The sequence below is a fragment of the Hypomesus transpacificus genome, chromosome 13, assembly GCF_021917145.1.
Source record: "Hypomesus transpacificus isolate Combined female chromosome 13, fHypTra1, whole genome shotgun sequence".
NCBI lineage: Eukaryota > Metazoa > Chordata > Actinopteri > Osmeriformes > Osmeridae > Hypomesus > Hypomesus transpacificus.
In genome coordinates this window covers 11956837-11976140 of record NC_061072.1, presented here as the reverse complement: position 1 = coordinate 11976140, position 19304 = coordinate 11956837, and the positions used below count along the sequence as shown (strand labels likewise).

Genomic DNA, 19304 nt, shown 5'->3' with positions numbered 1-19304 from the left:
GTGCCACTACTGTCGCAAACCCTTCTGGGAACTTCAGTGCTGTGGATTTTCCATTACTGTCTACATGACTTATCAATTTTCTACTTTATAACACCAGATTCAGATGGGAAACTCATGGAGGAACTGTGTGATTTAGAACCACGCGGTCCATTCCACCGTTGTCATAAGAAGGGTATTGCAGAAAATCATGTTCCCGAAATTGTATACTTTTGTTCTGCTTTTACTGGTGCGGTGTTTATAAACTTGTAGCTTTCAACTTATCGGGCTGATCAAAACATGAATTACTACCACAGTGGAAATTGCACAGATGGGCCTAATTGGGCATATCTTATGGAACATCTTAATGGAGCAATATTGTCTAAACAGGGTTTCTAAACAAAATGCACCACTGTTTACTCCGCTATTTCCGCTTATTCCCATCATGATAAAACATGGTAAATTGGTATGATTTAGTTGTGACATTCACATTGAATAAAACTTAATTTCTCTACATTGCTGGCAATAATGAATATACATTTACATTCTTGGAATTCTATTGAGAGACTACTCCAAATAGTGTAAGTCTAAATACATTGATAATAGAAAAACACGATTGTACTGCTGTCAGGTATTTTTCATCTTCAGTGCATTTTACTTCTGTGTAAGTGATTGAGCGACAGAGAGTGACAGAGAGAAAAAGGAGAGATGGAAAGAGCGAGAGACACTGTTTAGATTTATAGAAATTCTGAGAAATAGAGTTGGGCAACAGAAACTGGTTATTCGTTTTAAAAACCACAATTCCCAGCATTCCCTTGGCCAAGGCCAACCGTAAACAGAAGGCGGAAACAAAAGACATCCAACAACACACCCTTGATGATCTGTTCAGGGAAACTGAATTTATCTGTATCTCATCAGCATTACTATTACAGTCGACATCTACGAATAGAGAAAGTGAACGACTAATCAACGTATTTGGAAGTCAGTAATTATGGCACTGAAAAGAATACAGAAGGTGAGTCGTACTTAACTCTTCAGCTGAACTCATTGTGGCCCATCGACTGTCATCTTTTCGCCACTTCACTTGCTAGCTGGCTAACACAGCCTAGCAAGCTAGCTGCAATAAAGCAAATGTCACATCATAATAATCAGAGCAGACAGTTGTGTCCCCACCTAGATAGCTTGAATGTTAAACTGGCATTGGGATTGGAGTTTATACGAGGAATCTAGACAGTTGTCACTTGAGCTTCAGTGTGTGGCCCAGTCGCCCTTAAGCGAACAATTTTAGAATGTTGAAAAATCTCAATGACCTGTTTGACTTGTTCTGTACTCTTTCTTTCAACGACACACACACACACACACACACACACACACACACACACACACACACACACACACACACACACACACACACACACACACACCCTCCTATTCCATGTTCTCTGTTTTTAGGAGCTTCAAGACTTGCAGAGGGACCCTCCTGCCCAGTGTTCAGCTGGACCTGTGGGGGAGGACTGTAAGTGAAGTGACTGTACTGGGATTGTAACTTCCACACTGTAGTGTCACTTTCCCCTTTGACCTTTCCCTCTCTCATGCTCTTTTTATCTTTATTAGTGTTCCATTGGCAAGCAACAATTATGGGACCTGTAAGTATAATCCAGAACCTTAAACAGCACTGAGGTGTGGTAGCCTGGAACTAGCAAGCTGCTTGTTTATACTGTCAGTCTATAATATTTGATTGCAGCACTGGTTGGATTTTTGAAGGCAAAATGCAAAACGTATACTTATTGTAGGTATTATAGAAAATGGATAATCGATTACCTTCACCTTTTAATTTGTCTGCCTGGTTTGATGTTTCCATCTAACAGCCTGACAGTCCTTATCAGGGAGGTGTCTTCTTTCTCACCATCCACTTTCCCACCGACTATCCCTTCAAGCCACCTAAGGCAAGAAATGAGTCACAGTTACTACTCTACTTTGAATGACAATATAGTTCCAGTTTCCTGGATAGATATACAATCTAATCATGGACTAAATGTAACAATTATGAATTTTCCAATACATCTTATTTTCTTTTCAGTGTAAAGTCAGGTTCGGGGAACTTGACTTTTGTTTACTGTTAGGCTGCGTAACCACTACAGCGGAGCAGGCGGCGCCCGGTTTCATTGAAAATGTATTGGAAGCCGACTTGCCGCCCCCTCCGCTGTAGTGGATACGCAGGGTTAGGGTGAGCTCAGACTCTTTTTTACCAAACTTAACCCACTACCGTCTCTCTGTAGGTAGCGTTTACAACAAAGATTTACCATCCAAACATTAACAGTAATGGGAGCATTTGCCTGGATATATTGAGGTCGCAGTGGTCCCCAGCACTAACGGTATCAAAAGGTAAACAGATAATATCATCAGTTCCATCATGTTATACTATTTATCAACCTTACATAATAGAACATCATTTAATTAAATAACTGTACTGCATCGGTAAGTGATAATTGTACCATGTGTGCACTGAACAGGACATGACAATTGTTTTACTCTATCAACCTGTGATTAATTATACTATAAAAATAAACCTATTTTTGGTTTACAGTTCTATTGTCCATATGTTCATTGCTTTGTGACCCCAACCCTGATGACCCCCTAGTCCCAGACATAGCACACATCTACAAATCAGACAAAGACAAGTGAGTATGGAATTTAGGATTATTTTGAGTAACATTTATGCTAGAATGTCCAAAATCTTGAGCACGTGATTGACAAGTGCTTCTCACCACCAAAGCCCCTGTGATTCTCTGATTGAACATAAGTGTTGGGGAATCATTGGGCTGCTAGTGTGCACTCATACTGCTCTTGTCTTGCAGATACAACAGACTAGCGAAAGAATGGACCCAAAAGTATGCAATGTAAAGATGCAGCAGAAGATGTTTTTTTAAGTCACAAAACACTGTAAATTCTACTATAAAAATGTAAACATGGGTAACATTGAACACATTGTACTTTAAACATTTATCATTCTGAAACAATGATAGATTATTTAGAAGATTTGAGGGGTGTTGTCTTTACAATGTAATTCTGGGGTGACATTGATTTAGTATCTTATGATTTCCAGTTTTGGGCACCTTTATTTTTGTTTAGTTTGTTGTCATGAAAAGACATGAATACAATACAGTTGCAGTCCCACTATAAGTGGCAAATTAAGAAATCAATGACTGTACTTTTTCATTATTTTGTCTATTTTCTTTTTAGAGATTTTTGTTATTGTATAGCATTATTGCTATCTTGGACCTATGTTTATTGTTGCTGTTTATTTCCATAAACGCATACACATGTAAAGGTATCATTAAAAATATGTATGTAAATCCTCTGCAAATAACAACGATTTTGGCTCTTGAATTATAGATGATGCCGTTTGGCACCTTTTGTAAAATTAAAATACAGTACACTTTTTATCATTATCTAATGTCCGTGTGTTCTGATTCTCTGCAGAGGATTTTTTTTGTATGCTGACATTTTTTTTAAAGCACACAACCTTAATCAGAAGATAATTTACGGGCATAAGCTGATAGGAAGATTACTTTATCAAACTACAGCACAGATTCTATGGTTAGAACATGTTCAAAGTTCCAAGACAAAATGTCGTGGTTGAAGGGATATCCACTGATTCTTACCAAACTAAATTTAAATTGCACACATCATACGGATTAAAAATTCTGACAGAAATTCCAAAGTTTAACAAAATATTTTACGCCGTTTTAATTTAACAGTGCTTTTCAGATCGTTTTCAGATTTTGTTAAATGTACCATCGTGAATAACAAACTATGTAAACACAGTCATGACCTTATCCCACAAGGCACCGCGACATTGAAGGCGCCTTCTGCAGCTTTATGCCTGCATGGGTAGGTCTGGAGGATACGAGAGAACCGATCTAGAAAGTTGCTTAATGCAAAAGGACTGAATATAAATCGTTCCTGGGACTATAACGTCGTCTGTTCGACATCAGAAACACCGGATTAATAGTGTAGTCATGGCTCCATTAATGTTGTTGTCAGCAAGTGGCGGTAGCCTTCTGGCTAAATCCTTCGGGTTGTGCTCTAGTTTTTCCAGCTTTGCAAGGTACAGTACTGTAAACGTTCTGGCCATGCGTGGTCTTCAATTGCACCTGGTCATGCATTTCACACCTGCTAGATAGTAGCTAGCAAGCTTTGTTTCGCAAATAGCTGTGCTCATCTTCTGCCTAGTTTAATTTCAGAACGTTATTGTTTTGTCATTTTTCGTGGTTTAGAATTACCTACTAACCTAGTTAATTTGCTTACCAGCATAGCAGATTCACCTAGCCAGTTAACTAAACGTGTATATCACACACTTGATTAACAAAGAAGCAACACTGACAAAACAATAGAGTAATTTTAATGACACTTATTACAGATAGCATTATCTCGCGTTATGTAAAGTAACTGGAGTGCCAGCTAGCGGTGAGCAGATAGTGGAGACACAGAGCAGACACGTTTTCATAGTGGAGTTCGTAATAGTATGTAGATTCCTGTCTCTGTCATTGTCAAAATGGGTCGGATAGATGGACAACTACCTCACTAGATTCCTAATGTTAAATGTGCTTGGAAATGTCTATTGACTAGTTTGTGCTTATCTCGTGTAGGTGGACCAGTGCATTTCCAGCCACCAAGTGCTTCTCCACTACCGCAGGAGGGCCTCCGAAAAGACCCCTCAATGGATATATGCGATTTCTGAACCAGCAACGACCTATAGTCCTCAGGCAGAATCCAGGTGACCAATGTGTTCTTTAACTCTTCTTTAATTTAAGCTAAACACCATCAATATCTGTTCTGCAAACTCTGGTGGACAATGCCTTATCCCTATTAGAAAATAACTTTTCTTCCATGGACAACTTTTAACATTTGTTAGATACAGGCCTAAGCCACATAGCAGGATGTGGCATATATTTCGCACAGCTTCAGCTGTCACGTCATAGTCTAGCTTCGACAGTATTGTTACTACTGTGTCTGGACAGGGAATCCCAGTAGTTTTTTGATTACATGTCTCTTCTTTTGCCCTCCTTTTACAGCTATCGAATTTGTGGATATCACCAAAAAGGTAGCCCAGCAGTGGAGGACACTGAGTCCTGAGCAGAAACGGGTAACCCACTGGCTTATATACAACAGGCAGTGTAGTGTAATGTAGTGACGTGTCAGTTAAGAATGCACCAAATCTTAAGGTGCTGCTTTTTCTTGAAAGTCAAAGGTGCTGTACTTTTCTGATTCCCATAGCTGGTGTCAAATGAATCAGTGTTCTCTGTTCCCAGCCTTTTGAGGAGGCGTCAGCGGTGGAAAGAGAGCGTTTCAAAGTAATCCTGCAGCAGTACCAGGCCCAGCTCTCCCCAGCCCAGAGCATGGCCCTGGCAGAAGAGAGGAGAGAGAAGCTGGCTCAAAGGAAGGCTGTCAGAAAGAAAAGGGTATGTGAAAAGACACCTCTACATTCTAGTCTAGTTAGGGACCATTTCCGAAAATCATCAATAAAAGCTGCGTTTCCATCGCAAGTTCCTAGAACTTTTAGTTCCCAGAAACTGCTTGCGACAAGAAGGCTAATTTATCAAATTATTAATATACTTGCGACTGCAGATTAAACTAAAATACAGTTACAAATATTGGTTGATACTTGTATGCTTCTGGAAACACTCAACCTATGAGAAACTTTTAGTTTTACCATCCAAGACCATATCGGCCTCTAGATGTATCTTTAACAGTCCTTCCCTTAATGCCAGGAGTTAAACAGGTTGGGGAAACCCAAGCGTCCCCGTTCAGCCTTCAACATTTACATGACAGAGCACTTTGAGGAGGCCAGAGGGATCACTTTTCCGGTATGTGACAACTTGATGTACTAATTTCCTTTCTAAATCTCTCTACCTCCTTCTGCCCCTGTGTTTTGCTTTTCTGCCTGGCTATGTTGATATTTACCCATATTCATAGGTGCACCTTCTGTTTGGCAGCCTGTTGTTACATTGCTAGAAGCTCATCACAAAATTGTTTTGTTTGCTGATACATTGTTTTCTCAGATGAAGATGAAGACACTGTCGGAGGACTGGAAAAAAAAGACAAGTTTTCAGAAACAAGTGAGTCCTCAATGGCTATTGTCTGAGGCTCTTTAACCCGTCATTTAAAGGACAAACACTTAATACCCATGGTTATACATAAATACTTTTGATGTCATTTCTATGGACTATAAAATAGCATTTCTATAAAAAAATGCTTAGAGAGTAATAACCAAGTCATAATGGCTTCATATTGTGCATTATCCCATTATCTATGCAAACTCACTCTTTCTGGCTGTGAAGTTGTGTGTGGAACTTTGCAGAAAGCTACATTGCAAATACATATATCAAGCACTGCTGTTAGTGTTGCTTCATGCCCATTTCGTTTTCTCCCTCCCTCCTTCATAGGTGTACATGCAGCTATCAGAGGACGACATGGTGCGCTACAGGAATGAGATCAAGGCATGGGAGGAGCAGATGGTGGAGATTGGACGAGAAGACCTGGTCAGGAGGAAGTGGTTGGTCAGGACAAGGGCTGCGGTAACAGGGGACACTGGAGTCAAAAAGAAAAGAACTGTAGCCAAGAAGAAGACTGTCGCCAAGAAGACTGTAGCCAAGAAGACTGTCGCCAAGAAGGGCTCCAAAGTAGTAAAGAAGGTGGTTACTGTGAAGTCAGCAGGAGGGAAGAAGGCCTAAGTGAAAGAACCACATCAGACACAAGGCCCTTGCGTTTAAGCCAAAGTGTGGATGATTGAGCTAGAACTACAGTGTTTAGGCCCATCAGCTCTTTACAGATCTCCACTAATGTCTGTTTGTAAGGGCCTTTTGAGTTGATTTAGAACAAGGCCAAGGAGTTGGTCCACTGGAAACAGTGTTGGATGCGTTAGGAAGTTACCGTCCCGTACCGAACAGTTTTTTTTCCCTCGGTTAAAGTACTTACTAGTTGTGCATAATCTGTCATACATTGTATGGTTGGCATTATATACTGAGAAATACCAAGTTGAGTGTATAAATACCAAGTCAATATCATTTTCAACTGACAGACTGCTTGGAAAACAATCACAAAATGCTCTGTTTCACCATGCTCTGTATGAAATGCTTTATTGTTACTGTAATAAAGCAGTTGTCATTTCAATAAGATGAGCTAGTTTCCAATTGAAAACATCCAAACTATCACTAACTGTATAAGTTACTTTTAGAATATATTTTGTATTAGTTGCCTGCATAAATAGGCAGTTTTGTATCATGTCTTTTTTGCAATAAACATTTAAAAACATTTCTAAAAAAACACGTATAAATAGGCATGTTTTTGCAACATGGTAATAGAAAAATGCTGTACAATATTCAAAAACCTTCACACAAATACACAGTGCAGATAAAAACAAAAAGGACTACGAGTCAGAAAGGTAACGATGGTTTGTGTTTGCTGGGTTGAACCCCCTGCAGAAGAGCTTCAAAGTCAGGAGAACACACCAGCTTGTGATGGACGTTCCCCAACACACACATGTCCCCTGCCAGACCCTCCGAAATGCGCACCGACGCCAGTTGCTAAGGAGGATGGAAAAGAACGTTTAAATCAGCTGGGCTATGGTTGACATATTCCCTGCGGAGTGTGGTTGGATGATAGATGACAGATGTATAGTTTGTACCTGTAGGAAAGAGAAGGCTGCACCCTCAGACACATCCATTGTGATGTCACCCAGCACCAGCTGAACCTTCCCAGATTTCCTGATCTGCAGTTTACCCATAAACCCCTCTGAGAAGTCAGACAGGACAGGCACACTCTCCCTTACTGTTGCCTCCTGTTAAGGTGAGATTGTAGATTATTCAAGGTATGTATGCATGGGTGGTATATAATGCTATCATAATGAGGTTGCTCATCTGAGAGGACACTTGATCATCACAACAGGAAGGAGGGCCGGGACATCATAAATACAAAGTACAGCAGTACAGTGTACAGCTCCATACTTTACTCACGTGCGTTTTCCCTTGTGCCGAGCGCTTGTCCTCAGCTTTGGAATCCTTCTTGACAGGTTTTTCAGAGGCAGCTGCCGTGTTGGGCCTACCAGGGATGGTGTCTGGCAACTGGATGAAGAGCAACTCTTCCCTCTCTGAGAGGCTGAGGTCCTGGAAGAGCTGTGCCACAGAGGGCTGCTCTGGCCTGGGCACCTCAGCCCCTCCATGGAGAACCCTAGGGGGCCTGGAGGTCGGAACTTTGAACACAGCCGGCTCGGGGGTCATATCCTCTTTATCAGTTATACCTTGGATGCACACAAGATTTACACATTTTAAATAAGACTGACCCTTAGAGGAATAATGTTTCGTTTTATATACGGTGAGTAGCATGTCCTGTACCTACATGTAGCAGGGGAATCTGTTTTCAGGAAGCTGCTAGACTGATACAATGGGAGTTGGATGGGCCTCTTGCTGTCATCATTCTTCAAACCAGGATCATCCAAAAACTAAAGGGAAAAGGATTCAGAGGTGTAGATAGATAACACTGCATATACAGCCACCACAGGTAGAGGAACTGAGAAACCTGTACATACATCGTCCCGCTGAAGTTTGTTTAGTATCTCATCCTCCTCTGAGTCATGTTTCTCCTTCTTCACGCATTTAGCCAGAGGGGACGTTCCGCTGTCACCCAGGTCTCTGGCCCTCCACCCTGCTAGGGAGGAAGTAACAACACAGTTACTTCCTGTGTGTAGATAAGTATACTGTGTTACTGCTTTTTCCTGTGTCTATACATGTTCATAGATTGAAGGTTTCAACTGTAAGGGTTCTGCTTGAGTCAAATATAACAATAGTAATACAGACATCCACCCTGTACCTGTTTTGCGTATGGTATCAGCAGGACCCTGTTCAAAGATAGAGGTAGACTGGATGGTTGCAGGTCTCTCCCTCCTCTTCCCTCTGTTCTCCCTGTGCCTCTCTTCCCTCTCTCTTCTGTCCTTCTTTGGGACAAAATTACTTTCTTCTCTCAATCTAATGGAACAAAATTGTCATTGAGTTTGTGATAAAAAACTGTGCAGCATCATATGAATTAGGGTAGGCTATCTCGTCCTTGCACTCTCGTCCAGACACTTACTCTTCTTTGTTTTTCCTGACAGCTTGCACATTGGGCACGAAGGTTTTCTGCCAGAAAGAAACATTAAACATGATTCATTATTAGACTACTTATAGTTTCCTTTCGAGAGGATGTGCAACTATTAGAGTAACCAAGGATGCAAGAAGTACAGCTACCTTTTTAAACCCGCCCAAAGTCAGATCCCTGGAACGTAGAGAGGCGAGTCTTCCAGGGGGCGGTGGTGGAGAGGACAGTGTTCTAACGGCCAGCCCAGCTGTTCCTTGAGCCAAACTCGGCCGACAGTTGCTGGTACCCGGAGAACCAGCGGCATCACTCGGATCAGTCATCTTGCATCCTTGGTTAACCTGACTTCCTCAGTGATCTACGGAAGGTTGTTGTATAGTTGTCTAGTTTTCTGCATATCTTTAAAATGGTTGACTTATAAACAACGGTCAAATTCAATAAATGGGAGATTCAACGTCTACACTTTCGGTTTCTTTATAAGCTTGACCACGTCGCATACTGAGCCTGTAAATATATGTTTTGATTCAACTACGCAGGTAGCATTTGGTTATCCCCACAACAAAGCGTAAGAAGTCGACTCAACCTACAGACTCCATCTTGTCTGTAATCGTTTGACAGTCTTGTCAGAATTGAAAGCACATCCTTTTAGTAACCATTACATAAAATCCAACCTAACGCAACATTAGAAGGGAATCGGCATAGCGGAGTGTTCAGTAGAGTGAGCGGTAAATGTTACATTGTTAATCGTCGGAACGTGACTTTCTCATTCACGAACAGTCTGCTTTGTTATTATAACCTACCTGATCACGCAAACAAATTAGGCATCACGGGTTTACATTTAATACCGCTTACAGTCATCCATTGCATCATGCAATTTGATGTAACACGAATGTTCGATGTGCTATTCGATGTGGACAGTTCTTCACAGAAGTACCGTCAGCTTTTTGTTTTCCTTTCTGTTGCCATATACAATCCAATTTCCTTCCACACGGTGGCAGTATTGCCTTCAGGTTTGATTATAAAGATGTGTTGTTGATTGTACGGTATTGCCTTGCTCTTTTATATCAGAAATAATGGCAATCTGACTTGAACCTATTTACAAGGGATACAGCTTAGTTAGAATGTTTAGTATTTTTATTTCAAGGATTAGAGAAACACGAATTTGTAATTTTATGGAGAAGTTTAATATAGTTTATCACCGTCATATCCTGCTGTGAGCCTTGCATATCTCCTAGGGTGCCCTAATTACATGCATGTAACACATGCACATTGTCGGTATCCGCTTGTGTTCAAAGGAGAGCGGCTTGAGAGTGTCTTGCCAATTGTGTATCCTAGTCAGTTGATGCAAGTTAGGGCGGCGCTACAGAGGACCAAAAACTCTAGGTAGCTGAGAGTGAAATGAGCTCGATTTCAGTCTCACAGTTGTCTTACACTCTTAAACGTGTTTCATCTACTGGCCAGAGGAATGTCCGTAAGTAGTGGACATATCTGAAAAGTTGTGCTTGGGTGCTCTAACAACTCAGCGGTGCTCTTTCAATGCCATGGCCGCTCAGAGCGACTCATTGAGCGGATACCTGCAACAGTCCGACCCAGGGTCCAATAGCGAGCGCAGTGCGGACTCTCCACTACCTGCTTCGGAGGATGGCTCGTGCGGGACACCGGCCCCGTTTGACCCCGAGTGGACCGAAGATAGGTTTCGAGTGGACCGCAAGAAGCTGGAGCTTTTGTTACTGGGTAAATGTCGAAAGCTTCTGTAGACTTAATGTAAAGCACGTGAAAAAAATCTGGGATTTTTTTGAAGGGATGCTGGGACAATAGTAGAGAGCACAACTTTAAAATGAGTTAAGTAGGTAAAGAAAAGAAAGACAATGTCTCACTAAATCTGATATTTGAACAATTTATCAACCTTGTTTCAAAACAATTGATAGGCTATACTTGCATGTATCAGCACAGGATATAATGCCCAGCATATATGTCTAGAACCACAGTCTTATTGCCGTCTCCATCCCCTCTTAATGATTGTCTTTTCCCCCTGTCTAAACTATTGGAGCTGAAGAGGAATTAATGCTTGTTCTCTCATTCATTCATGCATCTGTATTTCCTCAATGCTTTTTGTTGACAACATCATCTGTACATTTATGCATTTTAGCAGACTGCACTTGGCCTGTTGAAAGTAATCAGAAGAGGGTTATGATCAGGGTTATGATAATTTCCTGTTACTCATGCTTCTCTGCAACAGTTTAAACCCTGCTCTGACTGCCTCTTGCTTTCAGGCTCCGTCCGCCTGTCGTAATGTTTTGGCTGGGTGAGAAGTGTACATTCCTCAATCTGTCCTCATAGCGTGGGTGGATCTCCCTTGGGACCCACTAGTCAGTTCTACTCACCAATCAGACACCAGGTCTCCTTGTCCGACAGTCATCTGGCGAGTTTAGTTGCTCGGTCGGACCAAGTTTAGTTTTACTGTAAACATGCAACTTTCCTTCTTTGATAGGACCTCTGATAGCTAAAGTGACCAGACAAGTGGAAGTGTGTGCTTCTCTGCACAGCTGTAACCAATACTGTCAGATGAGAGCACTGATTTCTCAAAGGAAGGATGCATGACATATTCCAGCAGGGCCCTGCTTATATCATATTGAGAAGTTGGCTCATCAAGATGCACAAAGTTTGCTCACGCATTCAATCAAGGTGGTATAGAAGAGTATATGGAATCTCCAGGCTCACTCCAGACAGCCTCACTCCTGAACTCTCTTTCTTTCCCAGTAAATCATCATGCTCAGCCTAACTGCTACTTGATTTATTTTTTTCTTGCCATGGCAAAGACACTGTACTGATTTGATATTTCTTCACCAGGTTGTATGGATGTGGAGGATATGCGGGGAGATAGAAGGGCCCTGTATCAAGATGTGTACAGCATGTCTTTCATTTGGAACTCATAGACTGGAGGAAGTTTGGCCTGTTTGATTTAGATTGTAATATAGTTACAGATCATCAATAGAGCAAGACCAGTCTGAGCCAGAGAGTTGATAACATCTGAATGTTAAAGTTCTACCATGTATCTGGTTACTTTGGGCCAGTTCACCATGCGTGTCAGCCGTTAGCAGGAAATGTGATTACTACAATGCACACCATGTCCTCTACCATTCAGAGCTAGTTTAATGAAGCCAGTGTGCTCATATGCTGCAGATATGTACATCTAAGATTGTATCTGAAAGACAAAACACAACATGTTCTTCATATACTGTATTAATGGAAAGTTATTGGAAGCCATGTTGGTCAAATCTGCCATGTGTGATGCTATCACAGTTATGAGACTCCTTCCTCTCTTCCTCCTCTCCCTCCCTTCTCTCCCTTATCATCCTATTAATCCACCACCTCTGCTTATTCCTTCTCCTCTTCCCCACTCTTGGATGTCTGAAGTCCTACAGAAGCCCACGCCTATCTGAGAAGCAGGTGTGGGCCTTGGCATGGACCAAGGGAACATTGACTGGAGTGACTAACAGTGTTGTAGCATCTATACACAGATGGTCCATCTGGCCAGGAGTAGATTCTGTGTTTTAACAACACAGTTTTGAATTTTCACTTCATGTTTATAGTTTCTGCAGTCTAATACAGTCTAATGAGTTGCCATAACATTGATAGACAGACTGAGGAAATTATGGAAAACATTTTCCACTTCCTCATGGTTGTGTGGGAAACTGTACTAAAGAGAGAGACAGAGGCCTGAACTTGTGTTTGACTGTTGGAACACATGGGATTGGCTAGTAGTTAGTAACAGAAAAGCAACGCTTGTTGCACCAACAGCAATAACTTTGCTACTACGTGCAAGAGTTATGTGATATTTTAGTTACTCTATGATGAGAAGCTGGGCTGACTGACAATGGGGTCTGCAGGGTTCAGTGAAAGAAGGAGCACAGGATGTGAGTTGGGAGAGGAATGTGTTTGAGGCTCTGGCTGGTCCTTCACTGGAGAACAGCCCAGCGAAACACACTGAGTTTGGACTCTACTCAATCAAACACGCATGATCAGCCTGAAACATGGTCCAATCCAGTGTTAACTATTTTTCCAAGTTGGCTTGCAACAGATACATGGCTTTAGTGTATTTCCCAGGATTAGGTTGAGGATCTTTGGGAATTAAGGTTATTCATTTTCCTTTGATTGAACAAATGGGTTTTGGGAGTTATTCACTGTGTTACAGCGAGGTATCTAGTGAGGCTGAAACTCTGTACAGTGGGGAATGAAGAGTACATGCTGAGGACTCTCTCAGGGCAGCTCTGGGTCTGTTTATAATCTGGTAATATGTCATGTATTTAACTGAGTTTTAGCATTCATTACCCAGCGGCGCAAGCAGTGGACTGTGCTGTATATATTATGTAAGATTTCCATTAAAGCTCAAAGTTGGTGATGACACTCTGACCAGCCATTGTATAGCCAGCAGAAGTACACACCATGCAGCTAGTGTGTTCTGTTCTGTTCTCTGCTTTTGGTGCAACACACTCCTGAAGTGGAACATTAGACATCTGGCAGAAAGTTGTTTGCGTTTCTAGGGCAACAAGAGATTCTTACTATTCCCCTAGATATCCACTGGATCCTCTTCCTCATTTTCATCATTACCATCATCATATCTGTACAGGAGGTTAACTAGTTTACAAGTAAACTTGTAAACTAAGTAAACTAAGTAAACCAAGTAAACTTATAGCAAACACATCATTATCACAATTTTGTTCTCATTTACTCATTTTACTAAACAAGACCTGTGTCATTCAGACAGTCTGGCTGTGCAAGATATATCTGTTTGTGGTTGGTGCTGCCTCATTCTCTAATTGAATGCAGCTTAATGTCAGTCTGCTAGTGGATTTGTTTTCAAAGATTCACGTCAAGATGTTTCAGGTCTGTCTCTGTCTCTGTGTGTCTCTGTGATTTATTGGATTGTGTGTGGTTCTGTGCTCATGTCATCTTGACTGTAATCATTCAGTTGATCTATGATCCTAGCGTGTTCTAGAGAGAAGCTTTTGTTGGCCGACTTTGTCATTAACTCTCACTGAGTACATTGAGTTTACCTCATCTTATGCCAGGCTGGAAACCACATGGTTTCCGCACACTGATATCATCATTCCTTTAATTGGATTTGAAGTGATCAGATTCTTCTATTTTACCACAAACAGTTTTAGCTGAGGAGTTCACAGTGACCACGATCTGAAATGCAATCTGAGCGATCTGGATTGATAAAACAGATGGAGCCGCAGTAACAATGATGAAGCATGTTTAAAGCTTCGGAGCTGTAAATAGTGAGTTGGAGACTGGATATGAGCAGGTGATTCCTTACCTGCAGGGTGCAAATGTTTAACATGTCCTCTTCTTCTTCTCGGCAGCCGCCTCTGAGAGCAGGGTGAACGGAGGCGAGGACTTCTTCCAGAAGGTAAGACCATCTCTCATCCTACGACCAGCATACGGGTCGTCATGCAGTCTCCTGCCCAGAGTCATGTTTCAGGTCTGCTCAGCTGCTCAGCGAGGCCTCTGGGATTACCAGGATCTGGGTCAAACAGCCCTCATAATACAATTGAGGTTAAATGTTTAAACAGGTAAATATTGAAGAAATAACTGACAGCGGAAAGGCAAAATAGTTATTCTGTGTTAGGGACAGAAGCTAGGGGGTCTGTTCATGACCATTAAAACCAAATAGGGTAGAGTGTCTGGCGGCTAGAAGTGTTTAGTGGACTGGGCCTTCATTCCCAGAGGCTGCATATAGACGTGGCTACTGTCCCTTTAGCGACAGCCTGGGGTTGAGAGGTTGATTATGAACAGGGTTCCTCCCGGGTTCCTGGTCTTGCCTCTTGTGTCCTGCTGTTTCAGCAGGCATCCCTGGAGAGCCCCTGGGATGTGTGAAGGCTTATTTCCACCTAACCGTTGTGGAGCTTGCTAAACCATGATAAACTAGGCCACCATGGGCTGGCAGGGCTACGTTGAAACCCACTGAGAGAAAAGATATACTTTCTCTAAACATTCTGCCAGGGAATGTGAAATGAGACCACTACCCAGAGACACTGACAAATGAGACTTCGATGGTTTTCAATTTTTTTTAGGTAGATTTTCTCTCTTTCTCTTTCTTTTCTCTTTCCTTTTTAATTTACATTTTTTACCTCTAACATGAAACCACGTTTTAACTGCTGAAAGTCTTGAGCTGGGCTCCCTGTGTTCTTTGGCAATACTGCTTTAATAATAAAACAAGCAACATTTAACAGGCAATCAATCATTTGACACATGGACACATGCTCTCTCACACAAACACACACACACACACACACACACAGTGATCTTCAGGGCAGCAGCCATACTGAGGGCTATTCTACACAGACTTCTTTCCAGTGTTTCCCTTCACCATGTGAGTGGAGATGAGGTCTGCTGAAGAGCCTGAAGCTCCACAGGGTACAAACCCAACTAGAAACCCAACACTATGGCTGACAGAGATGCATGGAAGTGTATTTTCTCAATTCATCTAAAAGCCTTTCTCCTGCCAGTCAGTGAAAGCATGTCTTGTGTCCTGCAGTGTTGAATCTGGGACATGTATAGGCGTACAGTCAGCACAATCCTGCTCTGAGCCCACAGTCCACATGGTCCCCTGCTCAGGCTTACCTATGCTTGTTTTCTATGGCTTCTGTGAAGCTGGAGGGCAGCACAAATGTTTTATATTAGAACTGCACCTGTGTGTTTTAAAGTGTGTACAACTCCTGCCTGAGAGTGTGTGTGTGTGTGTGTGTGTGTGTGTGTACACATGTGCTGTGGTTAGCAAAGTGAGTGGAGGTGACAGTGGTTCACCAGAGCTGCTTCCTAACAGGTCCTGTGTCACTCTGAACACCCCCACTACAATACTCACTGACAGGAGCATTTACTGAACACACAACCCCCACCAGGACTTCAACACCTGGGGGGTTTGTTTAGTGCATGTCTGGACTCTACTGTACTCTGACAGACCCTTCTTTGCTGGACTCTACTGTATTGTGTTGTACTGTAATCTGTGGGACCATCTTGTACTCTACTCTCTACTATAGGCTAAGGTATACTACTCTGGTTAGTAATCAAGTAATCAAGTAGCATATTGTAAGGAAGTGAACAAACCAGACTGTGTCACTCTCATAAGCTAATGTCACCTGGAGAATCTACAGAAGAAGATTTAGATGGCTGAGATTTCTAATATTTCTGAACTTCTCTGCTGATCTGAAGCTCCCTGCTGATCTCCTAGTCCTCCTGCCAGACTGATTTATTAGCTATCTTTAGACAAACACACACACACATGCATTAACACGTAAGTAATATAAACCACCACCTCTTTTCTTCTACTTTGACCCGTCACCTTCTAAAGCACTCTGGGATTAGAGGTTCGATTTCTACTGTGACTCACCTTGAAGTCCTTCTAACTGCGTTCATGGAAACGAACGAACATCATACAGTGATGTCACCTGACTGACATCACCACGGCAAGAGGGTGAAGGAGAATCAGGGTGACAAACACAATGAACGTGTGGGAGACAGTTTGTGTATGAATTATCTGGGATAACAGTATCTCACGGAAGAGAATCATATGGAACCACTCTCCTTCCTCCTCCCTCCTCCCCTCATCCTCCTTTCTTCCTCCCACTCAGTGTGAGAGATGACTCGTCTGTGTTCTTACCGTCTGTGCGTGCTTCCTCTGGGAAGTGATGTAGTGCTGAGGCTGTGGGGTATTCCTCTCTGTCTTCATTAAGGTTACCATAACCATAGCTCGGGGTTCCCCCTGCCCTGCACCAGGTTGTGAGTGGGATAGATGCCCATGTGTTTCTAATACTTTATATCTCTATACTCACATTGTGTGTGTGTGGGTGTGTGAGTATAGTAATGCTCCTATAAACTGGCCGAGGGTCGTTTCTGCTGGGATTTTCTGCCTTGGCAAGTTGATCTAAGATCAGCTCATCCCTTGGCTCTTGTGTGTTGGACCAGCCCAGACCCCAAGTACTCATACACGTTCAGTATTATGCGAAGCTCCATTGACAGAACGACTAAGCAGATCTGAGGTGTAAACAATGGTGATATGAAATGAGATAACTGCTCATCCCAGAGTTGGGGCCAGAGAACGCTCAGCCAGTTCATTTAGGATGACAATACAGGCCTGTGTCTCAGGCAGGCAGGTCAGGAGCTGGTCTCAAATTACAGCTTTTATTTGAGGGAATGTTGATCAAAATAACGTGTGTGTGTGTGGTTATAAATAGCCAGGCTCAAAATCCCCTGTGAATCATCTCTGAATCTAAAGTGGCTGAGATCATAGCTTAGTCTGAGTCCTGAGAAGTTGATGCTGGTCAGAGAAGTCCACTGAGAGGAACCCGAGGAGTTGTGCGTTGGTGTAGGTCCTGCTTTGTTACTGGTGATGAGTCCATTTAATAGTTCACAGATGTTGCCGTATACAATACGGCTATGACTCTTCTCTGACTGTGTGTGTGTGTGTATGGATGTGTCTGTTCAGTGTTTGGGAAGCACTCTAGCCTAGCCATGTGTATTTCATTAAGGAAGGAGTTATTTCAGTTTCTCTTTTATTAGTTAGTCACTAGGTCCATTACATAGGGCTGTGGTATGTATGAACGGAGCTACTGCAAAACATAGCTCAACACCACGGAGTATCCGCCACACTATACGAAATCTGCGTTCACCGTAAATGTGAAGGGTAGTAAGAGAAGAAGAAAATGACTCACAAGAGCTGTAAAATGCACAGAATGTACAATTGTCAGTACGTTTAAAGATAAAGTGATCAAATCATCCAGGCAATCAGAAACAAGTTATCATCAAAGCCAAACCAAAATTGGTTTTAGAACCAGGCTGTACTTAATAGGATCACTATAAACGGGATGTCACGGGGCAGATGTGGGACCAGGGTTCAGCAAGGATCCAGGACACCCTGTGTTCCTCCCAGACGACACATGAATTCACAGCCAGGGTGAGGCAGGCCAAACACATCTTGATCCTGCTCCCTCCTCCTCCTCCTCCTCGCCAGCTCAGCAGGTCTCATAGGACCCAGCTGAACTAACAGTCGGAGTCACACACTCTTTTGACATTGTCCTAATTGAGCCGTGTGGGGGTGTGGACTGTGTGCGGGTGTGGACTGGGTGTTCTGTGCCGTGTCCTGGCTGGTGCGTTCAGGTGTGTAGGCTCTGGGGGGAGCCTGCAGCTGATCCAGAGGGATCCAGAGAGGGAGAGAACAGGTGTGCTGTGGACAGACAGACAGGCTCCCTGAGTACGTCTGAGAGGTTACTATCGATCAACTGGAGGAGCACACTCAGTCCCGAGTAGAACAGGACTCTATCCCACGACAAAATGATGTCGAAATGTGTAAGATATGCGTGTGTCTGTAAGCACGTGCGTTTATGCGCGTTTGTGCATCTGCGTTTGAGCATGTGTGTGCTTTCATTCACTTCTCTAATGCTGTGTCACATTTCAGTGAATCTAATGCAGTAGGTGCTGTAAGGGTGGGCATTTGTGGCTGCTGTGTTACTGACGTTACTGACATAAATTGTCAAAACAAAAAAAAGTGTTTGATAGCACGCCATAAAACACTAACATGTGCCTGTCCAGAGAGATGGAATCTGTGTGTGTGCGTGTGCATGTATGAATATGTGTGTGTGTGTCCTCTGGCATGACCAGAGCATAAACAGTGTCCACTCCTGAACAGAACAACCGCCCCCCAGGGTGTGAGAGTGGGCCGTGGGCCAGACTGAACCAGCGGACCCAGGCAGGAGGCTCAGCAGAGCTTTACCATGGAGGTTTAAGAGCACTCCATATCAATCACTCCATGGCTGTATTGTACTGAACACAGATGAGAATGTATTGAACTTGGTTTCATTGACTCACTGTTGTTTATCCAAATGTGTGTACATCTACTAGATTGACTCAGTGTACCAAGATATGGGCCAGGGTGAACAGTGTTTCAAGCTGGCAGCAGTCATACCAACAGACCCTGACACCCTGCTACATCTCAGACAGCTAGAAACTCTCTGGGCTGGGTTTCAAGCTTTTCATGGCTCTTTTTCCAAGCTCACCAACTGCATTTTTGTCCTTCGTCTTAATAAATCCCTTGGTTTCTGGACAGGAACTTTGTGGAGCGGTGGTCTTGTAAATGTCATGGTTCACATTGTTTTGTTTGGACTCTCTCACACAAACACACACGGACCCTCGCA

General features: G+C 42.7%; 4 protein-coding genes across 6 annotated transcripts in view; 3 read left to right on the top strand and 1 right to left on the bottom strand.

Moving 5' to 3' along the window:
* Positions 1 to 809: 809 nt before the first annotated feature.
* ube2d1b (ubiquitin-conjugating enzyme E2D 1b) lies at positions 810 to 3428 on the top strand. The gene is made up of 7 exons (XM_047032239.1): positions 810 to 991; positions 1429 to 1492; positions 1591 to 1622; positions 1845 to 1922; positions 2256 to 2361; positions 2564 to 2657; positions 2835 to 3428. Exons 1-7 carry the CDS (start codon positions 968 to 970, stop codon positions 2878 to 2880), a joined length of 444 nt encoding a protein of 147 aa, XP_046888195.1. The 5' UTR covers positions 810 to 967; the 3' UTR covers positions 2881 to 3428.
* Positions 3429 to 3814: 386 nt separating this feature from the next.
* On the top strand, positions 3815 to 7305 carry tfam (transcription factor A, mitochondrial). The gene is made up of 7 exons (XM_047032156.1): positions 3815 to 4087; positions 4629 to 4756; positions 5055 to 5125; positions 5292 to 5441; positions 5751 to 5846; positions 6042 to 6098; positions 6426 to 7305. The coding sequence occupies exons 1-7, from the start codon at positions 3999 to 4001 to the stop codon at positions 6711 to 6713; spliced, it is 879 nt and encodes a 292-aa protein (XP_046888112.1). The 5' UTR covers positions 3815 to 3998; the 3' UTR covers positions 6714 to 7305.
* zgc:171971 (uncharacterized protein LOC569690 homolog) lies at positions 7095 to 10087 on the bottom strand. Of its 2 annotated transcripts, XM_047032154.1 has the most exons (9): positions 9909 to 10074; positions 9261 to 9466; positions 9106 to 9152; positions 8848 to 9002; positions 8567 to 8685; positions 8377 to 8479; positions 7995 to 8278; positions 7667 to 7819; positions 7095 to 7565 (listed from the first exon to the last, which is right to left on the bottom strand). In XM_047032154.1, the coding sequence occupies exons 2-9, from the start codon at positions 9429 to 9431 to the stop codon at positions 7416 to 7418; spliced, it is 1182 nt and encodes a 393-aa protein (XP_046888110.1). In that variant the 5' UTR covers positions 9432 to 9466; positions 9909 to 10074; the 3' UTR covers positions 7095 to 7415. The 2 variants fall into 2 exon arrangements, with proteins under 2 accessions (XP_046888110.1, XP_046888111.1); XM_047032155.1 differs by having other exon boundaries at positions 8567 to 8682; positions 9261 to 10087.
* A 100-nt stretch (positions 10088 to 10187) lies between these two features.
* The window catches only part of LOC124475490 (protein bicaudal C homolog 1-like), a 28687-nt gene continuing 19570 nt past the window's right edge, over positions 10188 to 19304 (top strand). For both annotated transcript variants that reach the window (XM_047032153.1, XM_047032152.1), the window contains exons 1-2: positions 10188 to 10842; positions 14478 to 14524. In XM_047032153.1, coding sequence (XP_046888109.1) covers positions 10650 to 10842; positions 14478 to 14524 — 240 coding nt within the window. In that variant the 5' untranslated portion in view covers positions 10188 to 10649. The remainder of the gene's footprint in view (positions 10843 to 14477; positions 14525 to 19304) is intronic.